The following is a 22,490-nucleotide window of genomic DNA, read 5'->3' as shown; positions in this document are numbered from 1 at the left end:
CCTCTGTATTGAACAGTATTCCATATGCTTATGTATGCCATATATCCATTTCAAACGCACACATTTACACATTACTGTATGTGGGATATTGACTGAAAGAGACTGGATAGAATTCACAGTTACACTTTTACAGTAGTCTGACCAAAAAAAAACAAAAAACAACAACAACAACAACAACAACAACCTTTACAATGTCATTGTGATATAGAAAAGGAAAAGGAAATGTGGACACAAAGATGAAAATAAGTCAATTGTCAGAATTTGTAACTTTTGTGTTGTCCTCTGTCTACAGTAAGCTTTCCTACTGAAGATTGATGAGATGAACCTTTGAGCTATTTCAGAGAAATGGTTTATCATTGGTTTATCATCTACATTTTCTTCATTAGTCAAGATTCACTTGCACAATTCATGCCAAATTGACAAAAGTCTAATAATAATGTGTAAAAAAAAAAAAAAAAAGTGTGCTTGGCAGTTTTTGACAACTAGATTAACCATTTTGCATTTAATGATTTATACGATGAACTAAAGACTAGATGTTTTGAGGGGTAAGACTGATGCTCAGAAAACTATATAATACATTTTGAGCAACATGACATGAGCAACTGATAATGTGGGAAACCGCAAATAAATGTGTGTAATCAATTGCATGAATGTACAAAAGCAATCGCAACTTGTTCAAAAGAATGAGAAACCGGTTTTATGATGTGTATAAATGACTAAATGATGTGGAGGTTGTACAAGAAGTTTTGAGAATTTCATTTCTGTTTTGAAAAATGCACCAAAGCGACTGAGAAAAACTGTAACTTTAACTTGCTTAATTGCCATTAAATACAATATTTGAATGTTCTCAGAAATCACATTGTAATTTGATTAATTAAATCTTATTTTAACTAATATTCACTTTAAGGTTTTGTTTCGACAGGTGGCCAAAATCTGATTTTTGGATGTGATCCTGATAGTTGCAACATATTTTGTGAGGTGGCTAATTCATACAAATTTGCATGACCTAACTCATATGAAATAGCAAAATAAAAATAAAAATCATACTTATTTTATGAGGTGCCAAATTCATAGGAATTCTTGCAAAGGACCACCCCTAACCCTGTCCCTAAACCTACCCCTCACACAAATCCTACTAGTGAGGTCATACAAATGTGTATTTGTGAATTAGTCACCTCATGAAATGCATACAAATTGGTTGTGAGATAGCATTGGATAGTTCAAAGTCTAAATCGGCACAAACATGAAATTACATTTTTTTTTTTTTTTTCATGAATGTGGTTTAAAATCAGAACTAAGACAGTGTGAAAAGACTGTATTTCAAATAGTTTTTTTGTCTCTATGGTTGAATGAGACTCTGATACTACACTCCAAACAGTGCTGATACATCGTGGCATTGATTTTCAATGTACTGAATGATGAGTGAATGTATCTGTGTTAGTATACTGTATGAATGTGTAAACCCACTTTCTTAAATGTACCTTGTAAATGTAAATTTAGCAGCACATGAAGGACACAAGCATAGACAGTGAGTTGCTGTCAATTTCTGTATTTTGGCTTAATCTTGATCCTTATTAAAAATCAAGTTTGAAAACAAATCAGAATTGTGTGCATTGTGAACAAAGCCTTAACCTAACTTCACTTCGGATCACTTCCATTTTATTTAAAATTCATCTGCTTCACCTTTCACAATCAGCTGACATCCAGTCCACATGTATTTGCAGATATACTCCGCATTCACAGTTTTTCTCAGTTGCTTTGGTACATTACTCGAATCATCCTTGAGATTTGCAAAACATTAAGTGCATTTCTCAAAACAACTTGTACAAAGAGCAAAACACCATGGATTACCTGCAAAAGCCAGTCTCTTGCTCAAAATACTTAGTTCATCTCTCAAAAATAAATATCTGTGTCAATGAACATGTCAGTGCCATCAGAATGACAAGTCCTTGTGTCATAGTTTATGGATAAGACAGTCAAATAAGACGGTAAGACTATTGCACAGAATACTATGTAAAACATTTTGAGCAACATGACATTAGCAACTGATAATGTAGGAAACTGCAGATAAATGTGCGTAATCAATTGCATGAATGTACAAAAGCAATCGCAACTTGTTCAAAAGAATGAGAATCTGGTTTTATGATGTGTATAAATGACTAGATGAAGTGGAGGTTGTACAAGTAGTTTTGAGAATTTCATTTCTGATTTGAGAGATGCACCAAAGTGACTGAGAAAAACTGTAAACGTGTAGGCCGTCACATGACATGTGCAGCAGTTTGGAATTCAGCATCCTCTTGTAGTGCAAGAGATCAGAGCAAATTCTGCTAAATAAACAGCTCCGCTTCAACAAACCGGCCCGCGCCGTGCGAAAGAGTGAGCGAGTGAGAGACAGAGAGGGAAAGTGAGGCACATTCACAGACACATCAACACACTGACCCTGCACAGAGCTGACAGCACTGCTGACGAAGACACATTAACTCTCTCACACACACACGCATTATACACCACGAGGCACTGTGACATGTTGGACATGAGCAGTGAATGAGCAGATGTGATCTTATACAGATCACTGGGGCTGTTTCTTCCTGCTGTGTTGTAAGGTGGTCTGCATGTTACAGATCCATGTGTTTATACACGACCATTGCATTGAGTTATCTGCAACAAAAGAAAAAGAAAAAGAGAGATTATAAAATAATAATCATTTTGGCATATGACCAGATAGATAGATAGATAGATAGATAGATAGTGTGTGTGCGTGTGTGTGTGTGTGTGTGTGTGTGTGTGTGTGTGCGTGTGTGCCTTTTTCAGGTGTCTAACCCTGTAACCTTGCATTGATAACAGCGGCATATCTTTGCATTCATGCTTGTAACACATCAGTCCTAAGATAATTCAGATATCAGTCTTGAGGCAGTCTTTGGCTTAACCTACCCAGTGCACCAAAGGAAGAATGTGATGAACAGCTAAGAAAAAAACAAAAAAACTTAATGCCAATTTATTTTCTAAATATTATTTTTATTTTGTAACATTTATTTATTTATGTATTACTTTTAAACATTTTTTCACATTTATTACTATATATAGAGAGAGGTAATACTCTTGTGAGGAAAGTGAGATAGAAGGGATACAAATAGAGACAGAGAGTGAGAGAGGTTGCGCCAGGACTTGTTTACTGAAATCGCTGAATTAGTTATAAACACATTAATCTGGTTGAGCAGGATGGTGACATGCCAGAGAGAGAGAGAGAGATTTCCACATATTAACCAAAGAGGAGAGTAGAAGAGAAGAGAAGAGATGAGAATAGAAGAGAAGAGAGGAGAGGAGAGGAGAGGAGAGGAGAGGAGAGGAGAGGAGAGGAGAGGAGAGGAGAGGAGAGGAGAGGAGAGGAGGTCCAATCTAAAGCATCGGCATTCCCTCTATATGCGTCTGTCCTCCTCTCAGGAGACAGACAGTGATGCAGACAGTGAGGGGCCCAGTCTGGAGATGGGAACTTATTTTAGGCTGTGTGTTCCTACTGCCTAGTCAGATCCTGTGTGTGTGTGTGTGTGTGTGCTTGATGTAAATATTGGGCATCTTTTCTGCAGCAGCTAGTCTAAGGTCAGAAAGTAGCAGCGGACAGATAATGCTCGAATGGTGATGCGTCATGACATGTGACCCTTACTGCATGACTCAGACTCAGACGGGGAAACAGAAAGAGACATAGAGTCTCTCCTGCATCATTTCCTCATCTGTGGTTCCCAATGCTGAGCTGTATCCTGTCTGACACACACATACACACAGTCTTCCAAACTACTGAAACAACTGAAATCACTTAGTATAAGGTTTTTTAAAAGCCATATATTGTCAAAACTTACTACAAGCTGATAATAAGTCATATAAAGTCAATAAATTCTATCTTGGCTCTTCATGTCATTGCATATGTGACTGAATGATACATAAGTGTATTTGGGTGAAAGAGTGAATGTACAGTATGTGTGCACAGTAGCTGGAAAGATTTAGATTCAGAGAGTCACATCAGAGTCTCTGAATGTGAACAGATTCCATCGTCCTGTCAGAACATCCAAAAATAAAAGACCATAAATTAGTGTAAAGTCTGAGACAGATGACAGCATGGTGCGGTCTCTCTCTCTCTCTCTCTCTCTCTCTTTTCTTTCTCTCTTTCCAGTGGAGGTATATTTAGATGCTTTATTCTTATTGACCTTTACTTCATTATAGAGTAATGCTCATGAAAACATGCTGATTAATGTTAATTGTCACTTGCGCTCCGCTCATCTACTGCACTGGTCATCTCCTTCTTCGTCAGATTTTAGATTACTCAGGTCAGAAGATCAAGGTGTTAAATGATTATCAAAAACATAAAAAATTATGCAGATAATGGTGTGTTATTTCCTGGTATATTAATGCAATACTGAACTCTCTGATGTTCTCATGACTATGAGTATTGTGCTTTATCAGCATTAGTTTTAAAAGCTGTGCTGATGGGCTCATATTCCGACAGTGACAGAGTTTTTTTTTTTTTTTTTCTGTACAGAACTATAAAACTTCAGCATTATAACTTTCAACATCAGCGGCTTCATATTGTCATACAATATAACAGAACAAGAACCAGATGGAATCTTTGTGCTGGTTTTGTAAGAAAAATCTGTAAAATCTTTAGAATGACATATTTTCCTCCTATATAAAGGGTTCAAATAATGTTACTTTTTAAATATTGTTAATTAAAAGTTCTTAATAATTAAACAGTTTTTGTTACAATTATTTTAATATCAATTAAACACAGTAAAAAACGACATTCAGGGGGGGGGGGGGGGGGGGAAGCACAACGTTGAAACATTTTGTACCTTATTTAGTCTTAAATGGTGCATACTGTAGTACCTTAAAGGTATATTAGTACTTATTCAAAGGGTTCCAAACCAGTGACAGTTTTGTACCTTCTTTTTTTTTTTTATATATATATATATATATATTTCCATAACATACACTTCATATACATACACTTTCACACAAGCTTAGATCAGAATTTACAACAATTTTCAGGAAATACAGAGACGTAAAGAATTAAAAGAACTTAAACAGATAAAAGAGGTTTTATAATCAGGTGAGTGTTTCCCAGAGCCCTTTTCTAAAATAGCCAGCGGTGGACTTCTGAGCAGGCCGGCAGGACGACACTCACAGTGTCCTCATTCCTGAAACAGTGCCAAACCTGACGACACTGAAGAGTTAAGACCTGTCACACAAACACAGGTACAGAAATAAACTGTGAGCTCATTCTCTCAGGTGTTCCTGTACCCCGTGGTCACCTTGAGTGTGTGTTCTGTTTATTATAGAGCAGTCAGAACACACACACACACACACACACACACACATACACAGTATGGCATTCTGCATGCAGCCAAACCTCAAATGTTCAGTATCACAGTAATGTGCTTGTTAATTTGTATTGCTCTAATTTACACACATACCGCTCGCAGAATATTCAAATTGTCAATATTTGAATTTTTTTACACCCCCTGCATTATAATGCATTATGCTGCTTTCTTTTGAACATCAGTACATGTTTTCACCTTTTGTAATAGTTGCGTATGAGTCCCTCAGTTGACCCCAGTGTGAAAAGATGAAGCTCAAAATCATACAGTCACTGCTGGAAAGGAGTCAAATATGCAAAGGATGCTGGAAAAATCCTTTATCAGGTGTACTCAACCAGAAATCAGTTGATCATATTGAATTATTTTATTTGAGTATAGTCCCTCAGTTTGAAAGATCCCAAAAGGCCTTGTTCTGTCCAATAATATGAAGTAAATTGCTTTAGTAAGAATGTATCTATAACTCAAATGACATGTTTCTGGATTGAAAATTACTGGAACATGCTGGCAAATTCCTCTTTTTTAACCATAGAATCACCATCTGAACTGACATGTTCTCCTCCACATTTAGTGGATAGGCCTCTCTGTTTCACAGACTATAAGCCATGGCAGCTTTAGATGGACAAAAGCGTCTAAGGGGCTAAAGTTTAAGTACAAAGGAAAATTTCAGGACAAGAAGATTAGCCTAATTTAGGATTTACAGCTAAACATTATAATTGTTCATTTAATCCCTGGTGGAAAGTGCAGTTAACTCTAATAGTTTCAATTTCAACAGGGATTTGGGCATATTTCTGCATCAGTTCACCACTTTCAAGTGCTCAGTGAAAGAAGTGCAGTCTTGGGTGTTACAGATGCCTCATCTGGAGCTTTAGCTGCTACTGTTGGCACAGTGTATTTGCTTTATATTGTGTGCTTAAATTATAGGAGCAGTGCAGCTGCAACCATTTAAATTTAGGATGCATACAACAGGTAAAACATACTATTATGGTATTAGATCTTCTGCAAATTGCATTAGGGAGCCAGTGTGATGTTTTGAAACTGGAATCTGTTTATACACAGCAGCACTCGTGCAAGCTCTAGAGCCTTATCTGTAAACACGAGCTTGTGTATTCAGACACGCGCATCTCTCCAGACGATAAATGACTCGGAACTGCGGCTGCAATCATGCTGCATGCTGGTGTGCATTAAAATATGTGATTGTAATAAGTGTTTTATTTTTAGATAGGCTACAGCGATAATAATAGGGGGTTTCAACGATAAAAAAAAATACATTTTAGAATTGTGTTGTCTCATAATACCCCCATCCCCCCTTGCCCATTTTTTTCCTTTTTTTTTCTTCTTCCCGTGTTTGTGAAATTGTGAGCGTGAACTCCACAGTAGTGTGTAAATGAGGATGCTGCTTGTCGTTCAACAGGTGAAAGGAATGTCTCCGCTGACCAGGGAACGGCGCGTATCCCGCGCGAGCTCAAGCTTCCCCTGGGCTCCGGTCTCTGAGAGCTCTGCCCAATAAGAGTGGAGAGACGGCGGGCTGTCAACATTCCTATCGCCCCTCTCACTCTCCCCCCGTCGCCCACCCCTTCGGTCTGCAGTTCGCACAGTTCATCGCCCCGGTTTATCTCGTGCAGTCTGCTATCAGCGCTCGCAGACTCCAATGGAAAAACGGAGAGGCGCGTGTTTCACGCTGACTGAATGCAAAACGTGGAGAGATAAAGTGGAAAAGTTGGCACTCTTTCTGATCAAATTGCATCTCACCGAGACTTCATCTGTTCTCAAGAAGAGGTAAAAAAGAAAAGAAAGCGCTCTCTGAACCTGCCGTCTGGCTTGGATTATTTCTGCTGCGGTTGCCAGATCTCGGGGAATACTTTTATATGGCACACGCTAATATCCGGGCAGATACATGATATCCGTCCGTGCATCGTCCGCACGGAGCTCTACATTTGTCCAGCTATCAGCAATCCCAACTCCAGCAGGTCCCCGCATAGCTACCTAAACGGTCTTTACAACGGTTAACCACCATACTCAGCCGTGTTTTCTTATCACCGCCGGAGGACACGCTCAACTATGTTTGCCTGCGGGAAAGTTCTCGGGTCGCCCCTGATTCTCAACAGGTCCACTGCTGCTCCCGGAGGGTCAGGATTAAGACATACAAACAGAAAAGGCGCAGGCTCATCCTACGGTCCCCGTGCGTCCTCGCGGTTGTGTTGCGCGCTGCTGTTCCTCCTGCTCATCCTCACACCGCGCGTGGACTCCTCTTGGTGGTGAGTAGCGTCCAGCATCCCGCGCACCGCCGGTGGCGCACATACGCGCGCAGAAGCCGGGCGTTTTTTTCTGCTCACGGTGACTGAGCTGCTGTCATTTGGGAGACTGAACATTTGCAGATGTTTATTATTATGTACAATTATTTTAGTTTTTATGTAGTTCAGTGTTGGATAACAGCGGTTTGCGTTTAAGTGAGGTATGTAGTTTGTATTGTACTTTTTCTCCTAAAACACATGGAGGAGAGGTTAATGAAAACCAGAGGTTTAAAACCTTGGAGCAATAATATCTGCGTTTTAATGGTACTTTTAAAGTGTAGGGCTGGTTTCAGGGTGTTTGACATTTAAAGTAATTTCTGTCAGCGAAATATGTTGATGTTCGTCTCGCGTAGCAATGTCCCCCGCCCTAGCAGTTGGCCAATTTAAACATAAATACGTTTCAAAGAAAACTCTTTTTTTAATAATTTACTTATCATACATTAATAAGTGATGAACAAAAAATAGACTACTGAAATCTTGTCCCTGCGAATCCTGGCGGAAAGCGCGCGCCGCGGGCATCTGTTGCTATGGTTATCCGCTCAAGCGAACGCGACCTCTGTTTGCGAGCGTCTGTTTAGCGCGGGCTGAAAAAACTTGTAGTCTAACTTTTGTGGTTAATAAAACACTTTTTTTTTGTTTGTTTGTTAAAACGCCGTTGAAATAAGAATACATAGTTTTGAGTTTTTATTTCTTTTGGAAAGTTCATACCTTAATTGTGGTCTTCTTAGACCCCCCCCAAACTCCCCATAATTCGCACCCTGGTGGTGGGCAGAGGTCGGGAGATGGCAGTCGACTGAAGAACACGCTAAAATGAACATACGCGTCGCGCTTGTTGGAGGAACGCTGCTTCACCGCTATCCCCACCAAGATATTGGCATGTAAAACGCAATTATTAGAAACACAGAAATCGCGCGCTTCTGCCCCTCAGAAAGTCTCCTGAGGGATGGGATTTTCCCCAGAGCTTGTGCTTATGTATAGTAACAGGTCCTGCACATCATTATATCAGAGTTATGTGACGGGTTTTCATGGTGTGCTTGAGGTGTCTGCCAGCCAATAACAGTGGATTAAATGAAATAACTGCAATATGTGTCAGGCCTCCGCGCGCGCGCGCACGCACACACACACACACACACTTGGCTGGTGACTACAGTACAATGAGCCTCAACAATCATGTAGAAACCAACCACATGCCCATTGTTCACATATAAATGTAGTTGTTGAGTGGTTGGTTTTATGTAGGCCTATATATGTGCATGTGGTTGTGGGCATGATTAAGAAGAAAAAGTTGTGATGTTTTGCTTATTATACCAAGTATAAAACATCCATTTGCTATAGCGATCTCTGTTAAATATCATATTCATTATTGGACCCTTAACAACTTTATCAGGGGTTACAGTTCTTACTAACAGCTCAGAAATCAGTTACATGTTAAGTTTGATGTACAAGAATCTGAGAAAGAAAGAATCCGGAGAAAAAAAATCCTTTGTCACTATTGTGGTGTAATAAGTCAGGCTGACATTCCCAATGTGAGGCACTCACCAGAGCCAGAGAAAAAGGGACCTTTCGCTCCTCTTTCTCTCTCTCTCTGATCTGTTCATCCATCACTTTAAGCAGACAGAGCAGGAATCCTCTTAAGCTACTGGGAGGCCTGTTAGCGTCACAAACTAATGAACTTATTTCACAGATCTATCTATCTATCTATCTATCTATCTATCTATCTATCTATCTATCTATCTATCTATCTATCTATCTATCTATCTATCTGTCTGTCTATCTGTCTGTCTATCTGTCTATCTATCTATCTATCTATCTATCTATCTATCTATCTATCTATCATTTCTAGTTAAAAATTACTATCATATGAATTTGTTTAATGTCTCAATTAATTTCTAAATAGTGCACGAGCTAGTTTTGTAATGGTCCAACCATATTGCAATCTGCATACATATAGATTGCAACAATATGACTTGTACATTTCAGTAATTCACAAATCATCCATCTAGAACAGCAGACCCCTGGAAACTTTAGGACTCTGATTCAGATGAAAAGTATGAAAGATATAATACAATATGCTAATATTGATTTTGTTCTTGCATCAAAAGGGGCTGAGAATTGTTTTTCTAACTTGCTTTCCTGTCTAAAGGAGAAAATGCGATTAGTCCAATATAAAAAAAAAGTCAAAGATGGGGTGATCCAAAGAGATGGAGAGAAATAGGGAGGAGAGGAGTTTTTATCCACTATTTGGGTAATAGAAGCTACAAATTACTACAGTCGTACATTCTTTACTCAGTGAAGCCTAACTGTACATACACAGACACGCAGTGTAAATGAGAGCATATTTTACTGTGTTTTTACAGCATGTGGTTGTGGTCCTGTGGATAATGATTTACTGCTTCTGGTAAAGCCAACCTGCAAACCACCACAGTGTGTGCGACCAGCCTGGTGTGTGTGTGTGTGTGTGTGTGTGTGAGTAAGTGTTTCCAAACTCTATCGAACATAAAGCTCAGAGAGCGATAAAGCCCTATAATCACAGTCAAATGAGGCAGCAGAATGGGAGGAACACAGTCATAATAAAAATGTTGATCAGCATTCACAAACAGTTTTTTTCAAAAGGTAAAACCTTCATTTCTCATTAGAAATGCTGATTTTAGCAGACTAAAATATTTAAAACTGAGTCCTCTTTAGTCTGACATGAGTGAGTGTGTGTTTGTGAGATGACTGAGATTAAGATAAAAAAAAAAATCAAATAGTGATGGATGGAAACAATCAGAATGGGAATAAAAGGTATACAGAAATAGAACACATCAGAATTAATTAAATTTCCTTCTGTTCTGATTAGCGGATTGGATTAAATAGAATCAAATATTAAATCACAGCAGACGATAGCGGAGCCAATATATAATTCTTATATATTATATAATATAAAACTAAAGTTTTGACCTCAGAATGCAAGGTTATCTAGGGCACTAAAACATATTCCAAATCTGTTGATGTTGCACTTTTTTAAGCAATTGCCTTCAAATAAATCATAAATAATGGTTGGTTTGTGAATGTCTGTTTATGACAAATGTCAGTTTGCCAAACTTCCCTCTGAAATTCCACTAATGAGTGGTACAATTCTGGGAATGATCAGACTCAATCATCAGATTCTTTGGCATCAGACAATGCGTAATCACTGAATGTTTACCGATTCAGCACTTTTGTAATGACATTTGCTCGCAGAGTACCCACTGCTGTGATTGATTGAAGCAATTCAGGTTTTAAGCGTCTGTATTCGTGTCTGTGTTTCAGGTACATTGGAGCCCTTGGTGCCCGTGTGATCTGCGACAACATTCCCGGACTCGTGAATAAACAGAGGCAGTTGTGTCAGAAGTATCCAGACATCATGCAGTCGATTGGAGGCGGAGCTAAAGAGTGGATTCGAGAGTGCCAGCATCAATTCCGGCATCACCGCTGGAACTGCAGTGCCCTGGACAGAGACCATACCGTTTTTGGGAGAGTCATACAGCGCAGTGAGTGCTGGAAATGTGACAGTGTGTGTTTTGGAGGCAATAGCAGTCAAAGGAATAATTATGATTTTTTTAAAATATTTTTGGAAAAAGTGTTTTATGCTCAGAACAGCTTTGATTTATTTGTTAAAAAAATACAGTAAAAACAGCAATATTACGAAATATTATTACAAATTAAAATAACTCCAGTCTTCAATGTCAAATAATCCTTGAGAAATCATTTTAATATACTGGTTTAGTGTTCAGCTTTTATTGGTGCTCAGTTATTTTTATTCTTATTATTAACAGTGTTTATGTATTTATATTTTTGCTGATTGTTAGGCTTTGTGGAAACCATAATACTATTTTTCAGGATCCTTTATATAAACAGAAAGTTCAATGTACAGCATATATTTGAGATAATTATAATTTAATAATTATAATATTTTGTAGCATTATAAATGTCTTTACTGACACTTTTGGTCAATTTAATTTGTCCTTGCTGAAAAAAAGTATTATATTATTTAATATACCCCAAAATTTTGAACAGTAATATATGATGGTTTCTACAAAAATATTAAGCAGCAAAAATATTAAAAAAATGATGATAATAAGAAATCTTTTTTAACTAAAAACAAAAACAAAAATCTGCATATTAGAATGTTTTTTGAGGAATTATGTGAAGCTGAAGACTGGAGTAATAACAGCTGAAAATTCAGTTTTGCCATCATGACAATAAATCACTTTCAATAAATCACAATCATTTTTATTATTTTATCTTTTTATATATTATTATTATATTTATATTTATCATATTATTGTAATATAATAATCATGTATAACACAATATTACTCTTTTTACTGTGTTTTGGATAGAAATAAAGACTTTCACAAAACCATAAAAAAATTTATTTTTAAATATTTGCTTACAATTTTCGTCCAGTGTATGTGTGCATGTGTGTGTGCATTCCCCCAGTCAGAAACACATATTACATACAGAAAATACCTAGATCATTATACTATAATGTCACCACAGTATATCAGTATGGATTAGAATAGAATAATGATATTTTAAACAGTTATCCTCATTGCTGTTTATCACTGTGGGATATTAACGAAAGAACTCACAATCACACAAATCCCTGGCCAGGTGTGATAAACAGACAAAACCCCACAGGATCATTTAAATCAGTCTGAACCTGAAGTTTACTCAAGAAATCTGCACTGTAAATGTGCTTTCTGTTGGCTTTCATACAGCGTTCCAAAGATCCCTGCGTGAAAATATCACCTCTCCAGAATTCTCTATGCCTCTTTACCACATAAACAGGCATAGTGGATGTAAATGTTTGGAGAGATGATTCTGGCAGCCAGACAGACTCTCGCAGCACTGTGCGTATTCAGTTTATGAAATGGAATTAGAATTGGAGCGGTTGCCAAGAGAGGATTCTCCTATAAACAGCAACTGTACTAATAAAAAAAATATATTTTTCTTCAGAGAATATCTATCTGTATGAATGATGGAGCGATTCAAACATAGATATCCTCCAGATGTCATTGCACTACATGAGCATGGATCATTGAAACACATTTTAGCTGCAACAGGAAACTGAAAACGACTTAAGAGTGGCGTGAGAAAGATAACAGTATGTGGAGATCTGGGCAGGGGATCTTAACATAAAAGTCTCCATTAAAACAATATTACAATCCTTTGGAAGTTATTTATATACACTGGAATATAGAACTTCTGTTTTTGTTGTTGTTGTTGTTGTTTTAATGCTAATGTACCCCACATTTAGCAGATATAGTTGTATTATGCATGTCTTCCATGTAATTAAAAAAATATTGGCTTAAAATAAAATCTAATAATGTGTCCTTTAATAATGCCATATAATATTATTAATTTAATGTGATAATAAGTACACATTTTAATGCAATAGGAACATCTCACCCACCACAAAAACGAAATGTAACTTTACAGTTCTAAAGCAAAAACAATACTGTGAAATACTTATTCTATTTTAAAATTATGTTCTACTTTAATTTATTATAAAATAGGTTATTCCTGTGATTTCATGTTACTGTCAAGTTAATGCATCCTTTCTAATAGAAAAAGGAGTGTTAGAATGTTTAATACAACTACATTCCATAATACAATAGTCAAGCACACATTTGGTTCAATCTGGATAATTACAAGGAGTACAGCGGAGTTGATAATTACCTTTTTCCCCCTTATATTCAGTCAGGCTAAAGAAATCAGTGTGAGTGACATAAGTCCAAACATGCTGGATGCTTAGAAATACCAGGTTCAGTTCACTATCAGACTGCTAGCCTTCAAACAATTTATCCTAGCAGAGAATGGCCCACCCTGGAGGGATTAGGCCTGTACTAATATTTAAACAAAACAATCACACTGAGGCCAGTCATGCCTCTATGGGCAGGTCTCTAGCAGACAAATCAGAAGTGCTGTTTGAGATGATATTGAGAGCAAAGTGTGTAATAAAGTGTTTGTGAGTGTCTGATAAAGGACCTGCATGTGTTTGTTGTGGCTTCATGATTCTTGTCTTCACAGGCAGTCGTGAGGCGGCATTTGTATACGCAGTCTCCTCAGCAGGAGTGGTTTTTGCCATTACCCGCGCCTGCAGTCAGGGGGAGCTAAAGACGTGCAACTGTGACCCCCACAAGCGCGGCCGAGCCAGTGATGAACGAGGAGAGTTTGACTGGGGTGGGTGCAGTGATAACATCAACTATGGGATCAAGTTCGCCAAAGCCTTCGTAGATGCAAAAGAGCGAACTGTGAAAGACGCACGAGCACTCATGAACCTTCATAACAACCGCTGTGGGAGAATGGTAAGGTTATATACGTTTAAGATAATATTACTCTACCTGTGAGGTGGATAAACCTTATGAAATCTCATATTGAATGAAACACACAGGTATTACAACTATTTTAATAATAATAATAATTAATTTTATTCATGGGCACCTTTCAAGACATTCAAGGACACCTTACAAAAAACAAATAAAATAAATGACAACAGCCAGTGCACAATAATACACAAAACAATATAAATAAGATTAAGCTAATAAAAATAAAAAATAAAAATAAAAACATTTTAAGACACGATTTAAAAATTGAAAGTATTACATATATGAAGAGGAAAAGTATTATAAAAGACTCAGAGCCATAAAACCAAAAGCTCTACATCCCATAGTAGTCAAACATGCAACTAATTTCACAGAACCAGAAGATCTGAGTGATCAGGTAGGTGAATACACATGAAGAAGTTTGCGCAAATATGAAGGTGCCAGATTATGAAGAGCCTTATAAATGAAAAGTAAAACCTTAAATTTAATATGATGTTAACAGGAAGCCAATGTAGTTGCCTTAACACTGGAGAAATATGCTCAATCAATGGTGTTTGCGTAACAATCCGAACTGCTGAATTCTGGAACATTGACGTTTGTAAAGAAGTGTCTGTGAGACTCCACTTAGAAGACCATTACAATAGTAGATGCAAGATGTAACTAATGCATGTACAAGGACAGCAGTGCTATTAGTAGAAAGGGATGATCGAAGATGATTTATACTTCGCAGATTATAATATGCTGACCGAGAAATATTATTTACACTTGCCTCAGAAGATAAAGTACTGTCAAGGATGACACCCACACTTCTGAAAAGAAGGATAAATAACAGAATTCTCATTAGTCAGCATAAAGCTTTCACAATTTTGCAATTTTGATTTAGTATATATTAATACTATTTCAGTCTTCTAACTATTAACCATAAGAAAATTACATGTAAAATCCATGATATAATTTCAGATAAACAAAGCAGAAGACATGAAGGTGGTAGAGTTGAATTAGGCTTTGAAGACATAAAGAGCTGGGTGTTGTCAGCATAACAAAGAAAATGTTAACCAAATTTATGGAAGATTTGTCTTAGTTGCAATAGATAATTAATAAACAAAAGAGGGCCTAAAACCGAGCCCTGAGGTGTACCACTAGTAATGTAAGAGATCTGTGATTTTAAACTTTTAATTTGAACAAGCTGAGTCTGACCCCCAAATAAGAGTATTACCAGTGATCCCAGTGGAAATCAACCTCTCCAACAAGATACTATGTGGAAAATAAATACTGAGACATTGACGCTGTTCCTGTAAAATTCTGTTTACATTCTGCAGCAATTCTAGGCCACGTGGAATCTGTTTATATAATTACTACTAGAGATGTTTTGTTTTTTTTGGTTTCTGTTTTATAGGCTGTAAAGCGGTTTATGAAGCTGGAGTGTAAATGCCACGGAGTCAGTGGGTCGTGTACTCTAAGAACTTGCTGGTTGGCAATGTCAGATTTCCGTAAAACAGGAGATTACCTTCGCAAGAAATACAACGGTGCCATCGAGGTCACCATGAACCAAGATGGGACAGGATTCACAGTAGCCAATAAAGACTTCAGGAAAGCCACAAAAAATGATCTGGTGTACTTCGAAAACTCACCTGATTATTGTGTCATGGACAAAGCTGCAGGTAAGAAAGAGAAAATGTACAAAAAGCTTTTAATTAGTTGTATTACTTTATTTTATTAGATTCATTATTCAAATTTATTAGAAATAAATATTTTATTTTTCATGTAATAATATGTTCTTATTTATTCAGTTTGAATTTTTTTTTTTTTTTTTTCATTTTTGAAATTTGCTTCTGGTTATGGCTGTTCCACAAAGTATATATGCATTAATAAATGTTTTTCTTATATTTCTTAAAATCATGTAGTTTACTAAAACACAGACTCTTAATATTATGTTCAGGTTAACTAAATTGTCCAGTTGTTTAAAAATTAGGGTTACAGAGTTTAGATTAAACTAAGCCTTAATGTTTTAAGAATATTAGTAGAGCAATAGCTTTCAAGCCATGTAACTCATTTAGTAATAATGCAAGTAGCACTAAACTATTCTGTGACTCATGTATTACTAATGACACAAATAGTTAACTCTGCTGCCCCTGACTCACTTAGTATTAACACAATTAATATCAAACTTGGGTTTCACATGGATTTCTCAGAATTAAGAGTTAGATCACGTCAGAAGGCATTACGTGCTCAGCCTATCTGATGAGTGAAAAGAATAAAGTATCAATTCCTTGGAATATCCTGTTTATTAGAAACTATAAAGTGTTTAACTTATCAAGACTAATAGGCTGAGTCACTTGTCACAGGCCTCAGAGGACCCTCATTTCATGAGATTCAGTCTGATGGTGGTAAGCCATGTTCATTTTTACATAACTCGAGAGTGTAGAGAAAGATAGGATTCAGTAGCTGAGGTAAATTGACTCTCACACCCGCCCTGCCCTGAACCCAAACAGAAACCTTAAGGGTAAAAAGGGCAACCGAGGCTTTGACAGGGTCAGAAAAGCTGGGATGGGATTTTTCTTGCTTTGTTAATCCTTAATGCTCTCACCTCTGCATGAATTATCTGGAATATCTGCAATATCCCATGTGCAGTTGGTGATTCTTAAGACATTCTTAAGACAGACCAGCCGACTAATAGTTTAGACAGCATATGCCTTTTGGAAGCGTGTCATGTGACCTAGCTCATGCATCAATGTGATGGTTTGAGTGTGTGTTTGGGTCAGACAGACAGCTCACAGCTCAGTGATTTCAGAGGGTCAATGCGCTTACCCCTGACCACCATCAGCACCACCACCCCAGTGGAATTTGCACCCCAAGGATACAACAGGCTCATTTTTCAAATCCTATTCTTTCAAAGCTGCCAGCACAGCTATCAGTCTCTGGTTCTCATGGCCGCAGGGCATTCAGAGATTTTTTTTTAAGAGAGAGACCATCACTGTCCACTGTGTGTTTACCCTTGCGAAACAACAACATACAGACCCACCAAAACACCAACCTGATTATGTATGGTCTTTCTTTTCTTGTTACTAAAAAAACAAAGATACTAACCTTTCAATGAACAGTTCTTAAAAGAAAAACAATTCTTAGTGGTAACAACATTTTAATACCTTTGGTTACACTTAATGTTAAAGTGTCCTTGATACAGTGTGATTATAAATTTAAAGACTGAGTAGTATTAATTAACTAGATGTACTTACTATATGGTTAGGTATATGATTAGGGTTTGTCTTATAGGGTTACTTACATGTAATTATGCATAATTAGTTGTTATTATAACAGTAAGTAGACCTACATGTAATGTGTAACAAGGATACAGCAAAATACAGTGTTTTTTCACTAGGAAGAACCTTTTGTACAATGGAAATAATCCATCAATATTTAAGAAAAGGTAAAAGGTGTGTATTTCTGCATCTGTATATAAGTTCATTTGTCGATTAAATTTGTAAAATGCTTTACCTGAAGCATGTATTTTATGGTATTTAACTGATCACAAGAAATATGCATTTACATATTTGAATATTTTTATTGATTTAATTCTTGTTAATAACCTTTCAATTGTGTTTTCTCGTATTCAAAAAGAGTGAAACCTGGTTATAAATACTAATATGCATAATATAAATAGAAATGTAGAAATGTAAAGCAGATACCCATACTTAATATGTGAATATAATTTATATGACAAAATAAATGACCTTAAAATGAATAATAATGTAAAATACATTATGGGAGCAAGAATTTAGTAAAATAGTATAGTATATATATATATATATATATATATATATATATATATATATATATATATATATATATATACACTAGTAAATATAAATTCCCACTAAATATATCTTAGTAAAATCATATTAAAATTTTTGGAATCTTATTAAAATAATTGGATGGTTGTTGTTAATACATGATAAAATCTTTTATTTTAGAGGGTACACACACACACAAAAAAAAATGTTAAAACGTACTGTATTTATTTGAAGAAAATTTCCATATTTTTGACAGGTTTTTTTTACATGCATTTTGCATTAAAAGGGATAAAGTCCTGGTAATGAGCTGCCAGTACTTTTTTATTTTATTTTACAGATTTATTTCGTACAATCTGTGTCGTGAGTCAACGCTTGATGACCGATTACTAGCAAAACTAGTAATCATTTTCCTTCTTTGCATTCTAGGTTCATTGGGTACTGCTGGTCGGGTCTGTAACAGGATGTCCCGGGGGACCGACGGCTGCGAGGTCATGTGTTGTGGGCGGGGTTATGATACCACACGCATAAAACGCATCACCAAGTGCGAGTGTAAGTTTAAGTGGTGCTGTGCCGTCGAATGCAAAGACTGTGAGGAAGCCGTCGACATTCATACCTGCAAAGCTCCTAAACGTGCTGAATGGATGGACCAGACCTGAGACACACCCACTTCCCCCCGTTCCTCAGGATTTTGTCCACGGCATTCTGGGATATGAAGTCCATCCCTTGCATTTTTTACCTTGCCCCCCAAATCCATTTTATTTGTTGCATGGCTTTATTTGAACTTATTTTGTGAAAGCACTACAACAGAAATCTACATTTCTCATGAGCGCCTTGCACACTTTGCCCAATATGGCAGATTTTTCTCTCTTTCTTTTTCTCTCTTTCTTTTTGTTTTGAATTGGTCAATGGACGGTTAAGGTTTAAGATTCAAGAACAACCTGTGCTGTATCATGTTGTTGTATTTTTTTGTTTCGTTTTGATGTGAGAATTTTGTTCTGTGAGTGTTGTTTTGTGACAAAAGGTGTGCTGCTTTTAAAATAATATTTTAAACTGACTCTGAGCCTATCAGATATTATCATGGCTAATAGCTGAATATGTACATCACATGTTATTGAAAACACAACCGTGTGCTTAACATACATCACGTGCCCATACTGGACAGTATTTTACTATCAGTACTGAATATAACAGAATGAATGAGGCTGGTCAGAGGGGTTCAAGAGGACAAATGGATGACAGCTATGTGGGCTGCTCACTCCACATGGAGCCCTAACAGAGAGTTTCTCTGGAAGTTACAGAGGTAATATTAATAATATAAACAAGCATGCACTAAGGACATTAGCTAACAGTTGAGCGTTATTATTATAAAACTCATCATTGCCTGTGTAAACATGAAGAAAGGTGTTAACAGCTGTGAATGGTAGAGGTGTAAGCTCTCTTTAGCTCTCTTGTGCTGTGGTACTTGTTAACTGTGCAGAAGTTCATATAAAGACATTAAGTATGACATAAAGAGTCATTTTATTTTGCTTCTCTTCAACATGCTTTCCTGCCAGTTTGTTAAGCCAATTACCTTAGTCATGTGACTAATTGTTGTGGAACTTCAGGATGATGATGTCATGGCAGCACAAGTTCACTTTATTCTCTTTTCAAGTCTTCTAAAAGAATTGAGCACTGATACAATATCTACTTTACTATAGAGATATGTATCTCTACTGATCAACCGCTTGTGGCCAGTGAGATATTTAAGATATATGAAACTGTTTTCAACATGGATAATAATAAGAAATGCTTCTTGAGCACCACATCATTTTATCAGAAGGATTTCCGAGGGATCATGTCACACTAAAGACAAGAAGAATGGCTGCTGTAAATTCAGCTCTGCCTCAATGGACTAGTTCTAGTACTTCCGGAATGAAAATTTCCTGGTCATTTACTCACTCCGTCATCCATGATGTTCACATCTTTCTTTCTTCACTCATTAAAAAAAAAAAAAAAAAAAAAAAAAAAATATATATATATATATATATATATAAGTTCCAAACTCTTCAGTACAGTTTCAAAGGGCTCTACATGATCCCACCCAAGGAATACTGGTCTTATACAGTGAAACATACTATAATTTTCATTAAAAAATTAACATTTATATACTTTTTACCCACAAATGCTCATCTTGCACTAGCTCTGGGATGCACATGTGTGTCCTCACTTTTTTTGTAAAGCGCGTTTGACTTTCTTTGCATGTTCACTTTGTAAAAACTGGATTGGTGCTTCCACGTGACCTTTCCAATGTAATTACATAATGAGCAAATTTGACCTAGAGCAAAATGAGCATTTTGTGGTTAAAAAGTAAACATTGCTTTATTGTGCAATCCCAAAGAGGCACACAACCACTTTTACAGAAATTAAATGTTCCCTCCTGGCCTCAGTCCGAGCAGCTGAATCCTTAGCCATCTTCAAGAATCAACTAAAAACACATCTCTTCCATCTTCATTTGACCCTCTAACTCTAGAACTCTATATTCTAATTCTATTCTCAAAGTATATATATAAAAATAGCACTTTTATATCACTTAAATATCATTGCTCTTTTGTTGATTTTGATTTCTTTAATTGTCTTCATTTGTAAGTCGCTTTGGATAAAAGTGTCTGCTAAATGATTAATTATAAATGAGCAATTGTTTTGCTAGATAATACACTTATTCCTCGGGTAGGATCAAGCTGCATTGAAACTGCAATTTGGACCTTCAACCCACTGGCCACAATTGAAGTCTATTATATAGAGAAATCCTGGATTGTTTTCCCACAAAAAAAAAAAAGAACAAAATAACATAACAATCTTTTCAACTGAAGAAAGAAAGACATGAACATTGTGACATGGGGGTGAGTAAATTACTAGGAAATTGTCATTCTAGAAGTGAACTACTCCTTCAAGGGGGCATGCTAACCATCCAGAAATTGACCCCTTAGTTTAAATCAGAGTTTGCATTAGTGTATCTTAAGAGAGATCTCAGACATAAGCACTGCTCAATAAAAGGGCCTCCTTTTCTACAAAACGAGACCAATGACCAACATGAACTGTCCAATAATGAGCTGATTATTTTAATGACAGGGCAGAGGGATCTTTAAACAGGCCTCCGTCACTGTGGGGCTTGTGTCTGCTTGTGATTTTCAGTTTGTTTTCTAACCATAGCAAGTCCTACAATCTTCTCTCCTTGATTAGCTACAACACGTTTTTTCAGAAGAATTGCTTTTATTGGAAAAATGTTTTTACAATAGGCAATTTCATTATAACATTCAGTGAACAGCTCTTGAGAACATTTCATGATTTATGGCATTTATCAAAAGAAATACAATTTTTTTTTTTGACAATAAATAACTTTATTTTCTGTATAAAGCCTGTTATACAGCAGAAATGCTGCTTAACTGCATTCACATTTACCATCGTTGAGTGAATTGTCAGTAGTGAAATCCAGTCACTTTAATGGAAATCTACACATCTAGGAATTTCAGACGAAGGTAAAAGATTTTCCCATGCAGATTTCTCATTGTGTTCAATACAGGCAAGTGAATTGACCAACCGAAAACTGCTACACTATCCACAACAAACATAAAACTTTTTTATAAGCAATATTTCACAAAATTTTGCTAATGTGACCATAATCTTTGTTTAAAAGGTATATATTAACCTTTAATGTTCCAAAATCCTCCTTTTTGGTACAAAGGTGTACTTTATGAAAAGGTACCAACTTTATTTCTAACAGCCTATAGGCTACCAGTTTACTTGCATTTACATGCACTTTACTATCTAGATAATGTGAGTGTAGCTCAGCTTCATTCAGTATCTATACACGTCAGTCAGAACTGGTCTTTACCCTGTGCAATTGCTGCAAAAGACAAAGGTAGTGTACAATGTCTATTTAATCATTCAGATATCCACTTACGCGTTGTGTCATGCACACTTTGACACATAGGTGATGACTGTAGCTTGATGATAATAGCAAACGAAAACATATTGGTAAAAGTGAAAGTATTGTAATCTGTCAAACAATGTGTGTTTTGTAAGTATAGTATAATCTCATAGGGAAGCAGATGTGCACAATAAGGCTGTGGTACAGTTCTCAGATTGCCCTGAATGAGCTGTGGGCCATTATTACTAATCGTTACAGTATGATAATTCAGGCCATTTTACAGTGGCCTTAAACACACTTAATATGACCCTAGAGGATAAGGGTGCTGATAGAGAGATATAGAAACGGGGATAGAGAGAGATCAGTGTTGCCTACAGCCACATGTTACCAGCAAATAAATAGACAGCATGGTATCTGACAAATGCCACCGATCTGAGCCCTGAGTGGTCTGCTTGGGTCTGCCCTAATTCCACTGGCGGATGAGAAGGTGCATGACCCTGTTTAGGGTCCAGGTTTTATGCAGTGATTTATGAAACCTGGTTCAGAGAATCTGTGATACAGACAACTCTCAAGCCCATTTTGGATTTGCACCGACAGTTCTGAGAAGAGACCGAATAAAAGGTCAAATGATTAATCTCATACGGCGCTCTATTATTCACTTCATCCATCAGAATTTTTTTTTTTAGATGAAGAAGAACTCAGGATTTAAATAAAATAAAATAACATAGTGAGTCATGACAGATGGTTTTTATGTAAACGATAAACAAAAGGTTTCTGATGAG

At 36.6% G+C, this 22,490-nt stretch overlaps 1 protein-coding gene across 1 annotated transcript; it reads left to right on the top strand.

The window, feature by feature from the left end:
- Positions 1-6,435: 6,435 nt before the first annotated feature.
- LOC113107759 (protein Wnt-2b-A) lies at positions 6,436-19,371 on the top strand. Its single transcript, XM_026270458.1, has 5 exons — positions 6,436-7,621; positions 10,949-11,169; positions 13,715-13,992; positions 15,407-15,671; positions 18,228-19,371. The coding sequence occupies exons 1-5, from the start codon at positions 7,425-7,427 to the stop codon at positions 18,455-18,457; spliced, it is 1,191 nt and encodes a 396-aa protein (XP_026126243.1). The 5' UTR covers positions 6,436-7,424; the 3' UTR covers positions 18,458-19,371.
- Positions 19,372-22,490: the final 3,119 nt, after the last annotated feature.

The sequence above is a fragment of the Carassius auratus genome, chromosome 8 (assembly GCF_003368295.1).
Source record: "Carassius auratus strain Wakin chromosome 8, ASM336829v1, whole genome shotgun sequence".
Classification (NCBI taxonomy): Eukaryota; Metazoa; Chordata; class Actinopteri; order Cypriniformes; family Cyprinidae; genus Carassius; species Carassius auratus.
This window is presented reverse-complemented; position numbering and strand designations above follow the sequence as displayed.

Coding starts and splice junctions, on each gene's coding strand:
- LOC113107759 (XM_026270458.1), top strand. CDS start 7,425: ATGTTTGCCTGCGGGAAAGTTCTCGGGTCGCCCCTGATTCTCAACAGG. Junction 7,622..10,948: donor CGCGTGGACTCCTCTTGGTG/GTGAGTAGCGTC, acceptor TCTGTGTTTCAG/GTACATTGGAGCCCTTGGTG. Junction 11,170..13,714: donor TGGGAGAGTCATACAGCGCA/GTGAGTGCTGGA, acceptor TTGTCTTCACAG/GCAGTCGTGAGGCGGCATTT.